Source organism: Triticum aestivum, chromosome 6A (assembly GCF_018294505.1).
Source record: "Triticum aestivum cultivar Chinese Spring chromosome 6A, IWGSC CS RefSeq v2.1, whole genome shotgun sequence".
Classification (NCBI taxonomy): domain Eukaryota; kingdom Viridiplantae; phylum Streptophyta; class Magnoliopsida; order Poales; family Poaceae; genus Triticum; species Triticum aestivum.
The window spans coordinates 611,003,063-611,012,187 of record NC_057809.1 but is presented as its reverse complement, the minus strand read 5'-3'; the positions used below and the strand labels follow the sequence as shown (position 1 = coordinate 611,012,187).

At 48.4% G+C, this 9,125-nt stretch overlaps 2 protein-coding genes across 2 annotated transcripts; one reads left to right on the top strand and one right to left on the bottom strand.

Moving 5' to 3' along the window:
• Positions 1 to 1,579: 1,579 nt before the first annotated feature.
• Positions 1,580 to 3,291, top strand: LOC123129021 (DNL-type zinc finger protein). The gene is made up of 2 exons (XM_044549158.1): positions 1,580 to 1,793; positions 2,494 to 3,291. Exons 1-2 carry the CDS (start codon positions 1,712 to 1,714, stop codon positions 2,985 to 2,987), a joined length of 576 nt encoding a protein of 191 aa, XP_044405093.1. The 5' UTR covers positions 1,580 to 1,711; the 3' UTR covers positions 2,988 to 3,291.
• Positions 3,292 to 3,353: 62 nt separating this feature from the next.
• Positions 3,354 to 8,924, bottom strand: LOC123129020 (ABC transporter G family member 28). The gene is made up of 14 exons (XM_044549157.1): positions 8,216 to 8,924; positions 8,034 to 8,110; positions 7,608 to 7,889; positions 7,360 to 7,423; positions 7,140 to 7,286; positions 6,939 to 6,973; positions 6,739 to 6,812; positions 5,764 to 6,632; positions 5,385 to 5,681; positions 4,808 to 5,287; positions 4,568 to 4,716; positions 4,183 to 4,472; positions 3,941 to 4,062; positions 3,354 to 3,843 (listed from the first exon to the last, which is right to left on the bottom strand). The coding sequence occupies exons 1-14, from the start codon at positions 8,887 to 8,889 to the stop codon at positions 3,687 to 3,689; spliced, it is 3,717 nt and encodes a 1,238-aa protein (XP_044405092.1). The 5' UTR covers positions 8,890 to 8,924; the 3' UTR covers positions 3,354 to 3,686.
• Between the last annotated feature and the right edge of the window lie 201 nt (positions 8,925 to 9,125).

Here is a 9,125-nt window from a genome sequence, read left to right as displayed (position 1 = left end):
AAACTATCTTGAGGCCCTCGCGAGTTATACACCATGGGCTTTTAGTGGGCGACGACACATCCATCACACGACCCAAATTAATGTGAGCATTTATGTCCTCAAATGCTATTTAACTCCCTTTTCGAGCGCACATGTTATATCTCGCTTATAGCGAGAATAACATACGTCTTGCTGGAGATTTTACCCCCAACATGTAGCTACTGGGCTGGCCCCTTTTCATCTTTTTTCCTCGTTCCCTGGTTTTGATCGAGTTCTCTTGTTCCGCTCCCCGGGTTTCATTCGCTAGGGTTTTTTTTCTTCACTGGTTTACTCGGTTTTTTATTTTTCTTCTTTTTCACAGGTTTTTCCCTCAGTTTTCATTGGTTTTCTGTTCTTTTCTTATTTTCCTTTGTTTTTTCACTTTTTATTTTTTTTCCTTTCACAGATTTTATTGTTTTCTCTTTGCTTTTCCTTTTTGGCTTTTGTTCTTTGGTTTTCTTCGTCTAGTTCTTGGTTTTAACCAGGTTTTTTGGGTTTTATTCATTTTATTAGGTTTTTTCCTCTTTTTTCCTTTTTTCTTTCTTAGTTTTCTTTATTTATTTCTTTGTTTTCATTGTTTTTTCTTTGTTTTTGTCTCTTTCTTTTGGTTTTCATTCTACAATTTTCGTATACATCAAGAAAATGTTTCTAATATACGTTTAACATTTTTCAAATAAAAATTTAACATTTTTTAATACATGGCCAACATTTTTTCAGTACGCATTCTTAACATTTTTCAAATTCTTGATTAACATTTTCCAAATAGAAAATAAAAAAAATACATGGTCAACATTTTTTCTATACACATTTTAAACATTTTCAAATGCTTGATTAACCTGTTTCAAATACAATGTTAGCATTTTTAATACATGGTCAACAGTTTTTTAAAGCTTGATTAGTAGTTTTTTCAAATTCAATACTAAAATTTCTATAATATATGGTCAACATTTTTTCTATATATATTTATAAAAATGCATGTTATTTTGTTGAAGTACAAGTATAACATTTTTTAATAATACAAGATTAACTTTTCTAAATACATGGTCAACATTTCTCTATACACACTGAAAAATTTCCAAATGCTTCATTAACATTTTTCAAATACTTGTTTAACATTTTTTCAAATGCTTTATTAACATTTAAAAATATATGATCAACTTTTCACACATATTGCATGTTTTTCGTATATATGAGAAACATTTTCTCTATACACATTTAACATTTTTTCAATGCTTGATTAACCATTTTGTTTTACATGATCAACTTTTCACACACATTGTATAGTTTTTGCATGCATTTTCGTATACATTTGAAAAAAATCTCTACACACATTTAACATTTTTCAGATGCTTGATTAAGAATGTTTTTCAAATGTTTTATGTAAAGTGTTTTTAATATATTTATTTAGAATATTTGGAAGTATAAACGAAAGTAAAAATAGTAATAAGATATGAGGCCCATATAGGTCCTGTCGAGAGTCTCCGGCTTCGGCTTCGTTAGGCCCATATGGAGATCCGGACGTAAGAAGCTTCGCGAGGCCCATATGCGCCCCGGGGGGCACGGTAAGAAGAGCCGAGCAGAGAGGCTGCCTCCTCTGTCTGTCTGTCCGCTCTGCTCCGCTCGCCTCTTTCTTTCTTCGCCGGCAAGAAGAAGAAGACGCGCTCCCTCCCCCTCCGTCGCCGGCCGACACGCCATGGCCGCCGGCCGGTTTCTGCCGCTGGCGGGCCGCCGCATCATCGCGGCCCTGTCCCAGCCGTCCGCCCCCTCTTCCCGCGGTGAGCCCCGGCTTCCTCCCCTCCCCCTTCTTGGTCCCCGCCGCTTAAATCCGATCGCTTGTCCTCGGATCGATTGGCCAGGATACCGCAGCACCCGGCGTCCTGGTGGCTGGGATTGTAGGTGTTTTTCTGATTTGATGCTGAGAGCCCCCGCCGTGAATGGTTGTGTCGCGGGATTTGATTCGATTGGGATTTATCTAGGTCGTGTGGGTTGTAGGCGCTGGTGGGAGTTGAAATCTTTGTGTATGATTCCAGCACTGTGTGTACAAATTTAATCTAATTAGGACAGGCCATGCTTTCTTTTCTTTACGCTATGTTATAAAATGATTTGATGGCTTAGGATGCTGTAAACGCAGGCGGCCGACAATCATACTCATAGTCTCACTCAGTTCATGTTTCTCTGTGGAGAATGAATTCTTAGTTGCTGCAAGATTGGCAAATAAATAGCTCAAGCGTTTATCGTTTCATCATATGTATGTATGCATCTCAGCTGTTTGCACTCCTGCAACACCACTGAGCTCATAGCCAACTGAAGCTGAAGCATGTTTTCTCCATGGGGAAATTCACAGTTCCTGCAAAGACTGGCAAATAAGCTGAAACATTCTTTCTTAAATTTCATTTTATCATGTGTGTGTCAGATGTTTTTACTTCTGCGACGCGAGTGAGCTAACGGCCAACCGGATACTCTTTGTCATTGCAGGAATTTTCTTCCCTTCTACTGCGACCGCAGGCTTGAGGTCCCTCCAAACGATCATCGAAGCGAGCAGCAATGTGTCAAATGAGCGTCGCCATGACCTGGAGGATCACAAGACCGGCACCCCGCCGCGGCCAGCTTCGGTCCCTGCGGCAGCGGAGTCGAGCTTCAAGGTCAGAGACGCGTCGACCCTGAAGATCTCTCCGAGGCACGACATGGCGATGATCTTCACGTGCAAGGTCTGCGAGACGAGGTCCGTGAAGATGGCCAGCCGGGACTCGTACGACAACGGGGTGGTGGTCGCCCGCTGTGGGGGCTGCAACAACCTGCACCTGATGGCGGACAGGCTCGGCTGGTTTGGCCAGCCGGGGAGCATCGAGGACTTCCTGGCGGATCAGGGGCAGGACGTGAAGAAAGGCGACACGGATACTCTCAGCTTCACCCTGGAGGACCTGGCCGGGTCTCAGGTCAAATCCAAGGAACCTTCTGGTGAAAATTAGGCCTTACTGTAATATCTTGGCCTTCTGGTCCAGCAGCAGCTATAATAAAACTGTCACCTCCTTACCGAAACATTGCGAGTTATTCGCTCAGTTTCATGGCTTCTCAAGTGGAGTACAAGCTGCTAAGTTCTAGATTAAAGCTGCAATAGTGAAGTGAATTTTCTGTAGTGGACTACCCACACTCTAGTAATTTGTGCTTTATCCTTTCTTGTCCAAGCATGTTTTTCCGAGAGAAGAGAACAAAGATATTGAGATATGACCTTCTGAACCTCTAGTTTAACTGGAATATTGCGTCATTTTTTTTTATGTGCAAGTATGATGATGAATGGTTGCCGCTGAATAGAGCTACAAATCCTGACCATGTAGTACAGTACAGCCAGAAACAATTTGACATTTGCACCTCAAATGTTACTCCGACTGAAGGCAACAAGTGAAGTGTTCCTCTGACATGTGCTATCATCAGCTAATCTGAAATGGATAACGCCTCTACATAAAAATTAGGGCATTCCTGACCAGCTGCCTGCTGCTACTCAACATCCTGCTCTTTACATCTTCACAACAACAAAAAGGTAAATCTGTTCTTATGTACACCTCATGCATGCTGTGAAAGACAGAAAGCTCTAACAATTGTACATTTTTCTGTTACGCAGAGAAAGAAAGAAGCGATGAACCGATCAGCTGTATCTATCGACAGAGGGGTCAGTGCTTCTGGAAGACTACCATGCAGAAGAAGGCTACGCAGCGGAAGATCACCCCGTTGGCCACGAGGACCCATAAACAGAGACTCCTGTTGCTGATGTCGTAGCCGTTACTTTGCAGAGAGCCGCACCGTGTTATCAACCACACCCCGGTGTAGCTGCAACCACGAATGAGCAATCGGGTGTTTGGTCAGAGACAATTTTACTTGCGAGCTCATTTATGTCAGGGAGGAATTTGATGGGAGGCATACGCACTTGTGAGCGTTGGCGATCACGAACGCCTCCAGAGCCCACTTTGTGTAGCAAAGATCAGCTATGATAGTGTCCTTCTGCTGAGTTGCTATCAAGGTGAGAACGACTGGGAGCAGTGCAGACCACTGCAAACAAAAGCATGTAACATGAGCAATGATGAGCAATCTACAAGGGAGTGTCGAGAGCTTTTTTTTGATTTCATGGTCATGAAAATACAATTGAGGAATGGAAGCATGTTTGAGTACCAGTTGTGCGGAGCCTGGCTGGAAGAAGATGGCGAGGGTGTAGCCGATGCCCGTGACGCAGTACACAAGCGCAACGATGACGACATAGTTCTCCCAGATGGACGACCTGGGGTTGTTGAAGAAGTAGAACATGGAGAGGTAGACGATGGGCTTGACGATGGTATTGAAGTGGTCGATGGTGTCCTTGGCCAGGAAGTAGGCCAGCGAGCTCATCCCCGAGGCCCTTTCCCTCCAGTAGTATATCTTGTCCAGGGCGAAGGATCTTAGGGCTCCGATTTTGCAAAGCAGGGCTGCGTCATGCACGCAGCTTGGCATGAGTGAACCTCGAGAAGTGGTCAGCTAGATATGCAGATTCGGGGAGAAAGAGAAGGCAGGCCAGACTTACAGACGGCGATGACAGTGTAAGTGTACCCAAGCGCTCCAAACGTTTCGTCGCTCACTTTGGCCAGCGTCCCCAGGCATATCCCAGCAAGGCAGAGTATCAGGTAGTCGACAGCCAGTATCCTTGCTTCCCGGAGCCTCTGCTTGCCAACCCTGAATGAATGAAAACATAAACACCGAGATGAGCTGGAGAAGAACTCCCCAGGAAATGAGATGTTCAATACACAGATGAGGGAGACCTTACCTTCCCAGGAAGTACCTGTACTGCCTAAGGATGCCGGGGGTGTTGCGGTTTGACAGATCTAAGGTTGACTTGTTATAGTCAAACTCATCCTTCTTCTGCATGATGGTGTCCTTGATATTGGCCCACATTTCTGATAGAAAGGATGGGCTTGCGTCCGCGCCAGGAGAAGAAGGGTCTGCGCCTCCTCTGGACGAAGATTCAGACCCGGAGGTGCTCCGCAGCATGTCCCGTGGAACGTCATAGCCGTTGTGCAGCATCCATCTGAGCGGCAGGTCCTTAACGGTTACGCCCGCGCTCATGTTTGGCTTCACGATGCCCTCCAAGATGTCAATGTAGTAGTCGGGTGGGTTCACGCGATCCGGCACGACAATGCCCAGCCCCGAGAAGTATTCTTCCACCTTCTTTACTGGACCATGGTAGACAGTCATCCCCCCTTTGGCGAGAAGTATCAAGTCATCAAACATTCTGTACAGCGTGTAGCTGAGACGGCAAAGGGCTTTGTTTTAGTCAGGGAGAATTGCTGCAGGCGATGAGGCAAACATATAATACCGTTCTGCATTTGAGGTTGAAAGCAAACCTAGGCTGATGAACAACCATGGAGATATTGACGCCTTCGAGAGCTTCCCGGCGAAGGGCACGGAGAAGAAGCAGGGAGGATGCACTATCCAAACCTGAAGTTGGCTCATCTAAGATCAACACCGAAGGTTCCATGACCATTTCTACACCGACGTTGACTCTCTTGCGCTGGCCACCGGAGATGCCACGCTGCTCCACCGTCCCGACCAGAGAATCTCGAACTGGCTGCAGCCCCAAAGACTCAATGACCCTCTCCACGACGAGGACCTTTTCGGCTTTCGACATGTCTGCTGCCAGCCTGAGATTCCACAAACATACAGTAAGTTAGTTCACTTGTGTAAACTGAAAAGGTAGATGGCCAACTCTACTTGGGCAAATACCTGCATCTTGCATTGAACCAGAGATTTTCTTCAACGGTTAGGTTGCCATGGACAATGTCATCTTGGGGAACAAAGCCGATAATCCTCTTGTACGCACGGATCGGCTCAACTTTACCATTGATGAGCACCAAGCCTGATGTGTCACAACCAGTTGCCTTGCCGGCGACAGCACTCAGAAATGTGGTCTTGCCAGCACCAGATGGGCCCATGACGGCAGCTACGCGGCCAGGCATGAGCTTTCCTGTCACGGACCTCAAGATCTTCTTCTTGCTCCCGGTCAACGTCAGAGTTAGGTCCTTGAACGCGACCTCAATGGGCATTCTCGAACCGACTTCGTGCTCTTTGGCCATGCTTACCACACCAGACAAACTCATGTTGTTATCGTTCTCCTCCATCTCCTGTTGAATTGCCTTTTCCTTCTCGATTTGACCGTATGCATACTTGAAAATCTGGCTCCGGCTGTGCATCTGCTTCCCTTTGGGCATCTTCTTGCCGGTCTTATCTCCTATTTCCATTTGGAATCCTTCGGGCCCGTCTGGGTTCTCTTCAAGGGAGCTCGTCATGTCGGGGAGGTTGCTCTTTTTTCCAGCCCCATCCGTTCCAACTGAAGGCATCATGCCTTTCGATGACATCCCCCCTGGCTGTCCCGGCTTCTGCTTGCGCGAGAAGGTGCGAGACAGTTGTGACTGAAGGCCAGTGCTAGCCTTCTTGGCGACATCTCTAGCTGTTTTCCACCTCTCACGAGCCTGCGCCGTCTCTTTCGCATACCTTGCAGCAGCCTCTCGAGATTTTGCTTGCTTTTTCTCACGGTTGGTTAGAAGTTGGCCAGAGAAATTGTAGATGATCAGAAGGACTAGACAAGAGGCAATCTGCGGAGCCGCACAAAAGAACAGAAGACAAGTGTCAGTTCGACCAAAGCAGCTGCGGCTTCCAAAAGGACAATAACCATGATATCGATTCGCTTAGTGGCATTACCACTAGCAACATGCCAAAGATCGTAATGTCCTGATTAACAGAGTTGGGCGGACATGCGCTCTTCTTGTAGCATCCTGCAGGGAAGAAGAAGAAGAAGAAGAAGAAGAAGAAGAAGGCCACATTCAGGACGCGCACGGGTCAAGAAGACTGCGGAGGGTATGGATTCCAACTCCTCTGCAATGAGAAGTGGTCAAGCTTACTGGTTTGCGAAGTCGATCCCTTCCTGCAGTAATACCTGCAAAAGCACACCTGATACTCTCAGCATCTGAACAGATAAACACCCGAGCAATCGACCGCAACAAGAGCATGCCCACTAAATATACCACTGGTGCAGGGTATATGATTACGATCAACGGTTGTGATGGAAGTACAACTTTGAAACAGCAGATAGATAGGATTACCCACTACTACAAGGGAGCTTCTGGGTCGTGCTCGGGCAGTAGAATCCAGCCGGGCAGAAAACGTCGTCGGTGCTCATCACATCTGCCCAATTGTCAGCACTGCCACAGGTGTGGTTTGGGTTCCCAGCAGGCGGTTGGTAATTGTACCTGAAATGCATCTTCAGCATTAAGTTATGATGAAACTGTGGAAATTTAGAAGTTCCGAGGGCAGACGACTTACGGGTCGCAGATCCCCGTAGTCTTGTTTAGGGTGGACAGTGGGCAGTATGCTCCAAGAGGGCAAGCTGCACATGACAGAATTTCCTCCCAATCAAAAAATTAGATAACAATTCCTTTCTGTTTGCATTTGAGTTGGCATAACTGCATATATCCTGAAACATTCATTTCGCTTCTTTCTGATCAACTCAGAAATGAGAAATTCTTTTTCTCAGCTGTGATGTTGGCATGGGTTGATGAGTGCTAACTTACGTATCATGCAGGTGAGGGCATGGGGGCAGAAGAAGCCGGGGCAGCAGGCCTGGCAGTCGTCGGCGCGGTAGGGGATGTCCTTGGCGTCCTGGAGGTCGACCTTCTGCTCGCCGGCGCTGCAGGCCCAGCCGGGCTCGCAGCCGTCGATCCAGGAGGAGAGGTTGCAGTTCTTGTTGGGCCTGACGTAGCTCTTCTCCCACCTGGTCTCCTCCCCGCTCTCGATCAGGCTGTTGAAGTAGAACTTCATCTCCGCCGCCGTGCACACCCGCTGGTGCAGGTCACCTGCCGCAGAGAACCATGATCTAGATCTTGAAAGGCGGCATCGTTGATCGAATTGAAAATGATTTGCAAGGAAATGACAACGGTTCAAAATGCTACCATGCAGAATGTACTAAGAATGTGGATGTGGCTTTTTTTGTTTTTTACCATTGGTCTGCTTCATGCAGTTGTTGAGGAAGGAGGTGTCCTTGGTGAAGTTGAAGGCCGCGTCCCACTCCGAGTCCCTGCGTAATCGGAATCCGAATCGGAGATCACACACGAGATGGATCGATCCATCCCACGGGAAAAACGGAGAAGAAGAAGAAGAAGGAGAATGGACATGCACGTACGTGTCCTTGATGCAGTAGCCGAGCTGGCTGCGGATGGAGCGGGCGAAGGTGGCGGTGAGGCCCTTGAGGCGCTTGTTGACGATCTCGGCGACGACGGGGTTGCCGACGAGGCCCTTGCCCCCGGCGGCCGAGGCGGCGCCGCCCCCGACCCCGTCCCCGTCCCCGCCGTAGTCGTCCTGGTTGATGGCGTGCTCCTCGAAGGAGAGGCGCGGGACGACGACGGCGTGCTCCTGGAAGGAGGAGAGGCGCGGGACGACGTTGTAGGCGGGGCTGCCGATGGCGATGGCGCGCGCGGCGGCGGCCGAGGTGAGGAGGAGCAGCGCGGCGGCGAGCTGCTGCCCCGCCACTCGGGCCATGGGTTGGGCGGACGGGCGGAGGGAGGACGCTCGGTGGAGCTGCAGGGTCGGCGCCTTGGGGCCTAGGTGGTAGGCATTGGTGGTGGCTGGCATTGGGAGGCCTCTCGGCTGGCTGGCTGGGATGGGAGGAGGAGGAGCTCGCGGGGCGGTGGTGGTGGAGAGCAGAAATAGGAAGGGAGCAGAGGGTGGTCGGGAGTGAGGGCAGACGGGCCATGGGCCACGCGCCTCCTTCATCTGATCAACTGGACCTGCCTTCCTTCCACTGGCCCTTTCGGCCTTTTTACCAATGGGTGTATGTTTGAGATGCTTGCCGCTCATTCAGAGCAGTAACGTTTTTGTATTTTGTAGCATACAAACAACATTTTGCATTCTGATGGACCCAGTATCCCAATCACTACAAGCTACATGCTACCACCAAATCACTACAAGCTACCGCCGCATGGGGCCCCATGTGGCAGCCCCCACGACGTTCGCAACACTTCAAAAATCGCTCATGAAAGATATTGTGCCAAGGGTGCAAATGCATCACACATAGACTCGTAAATTTGATGCTC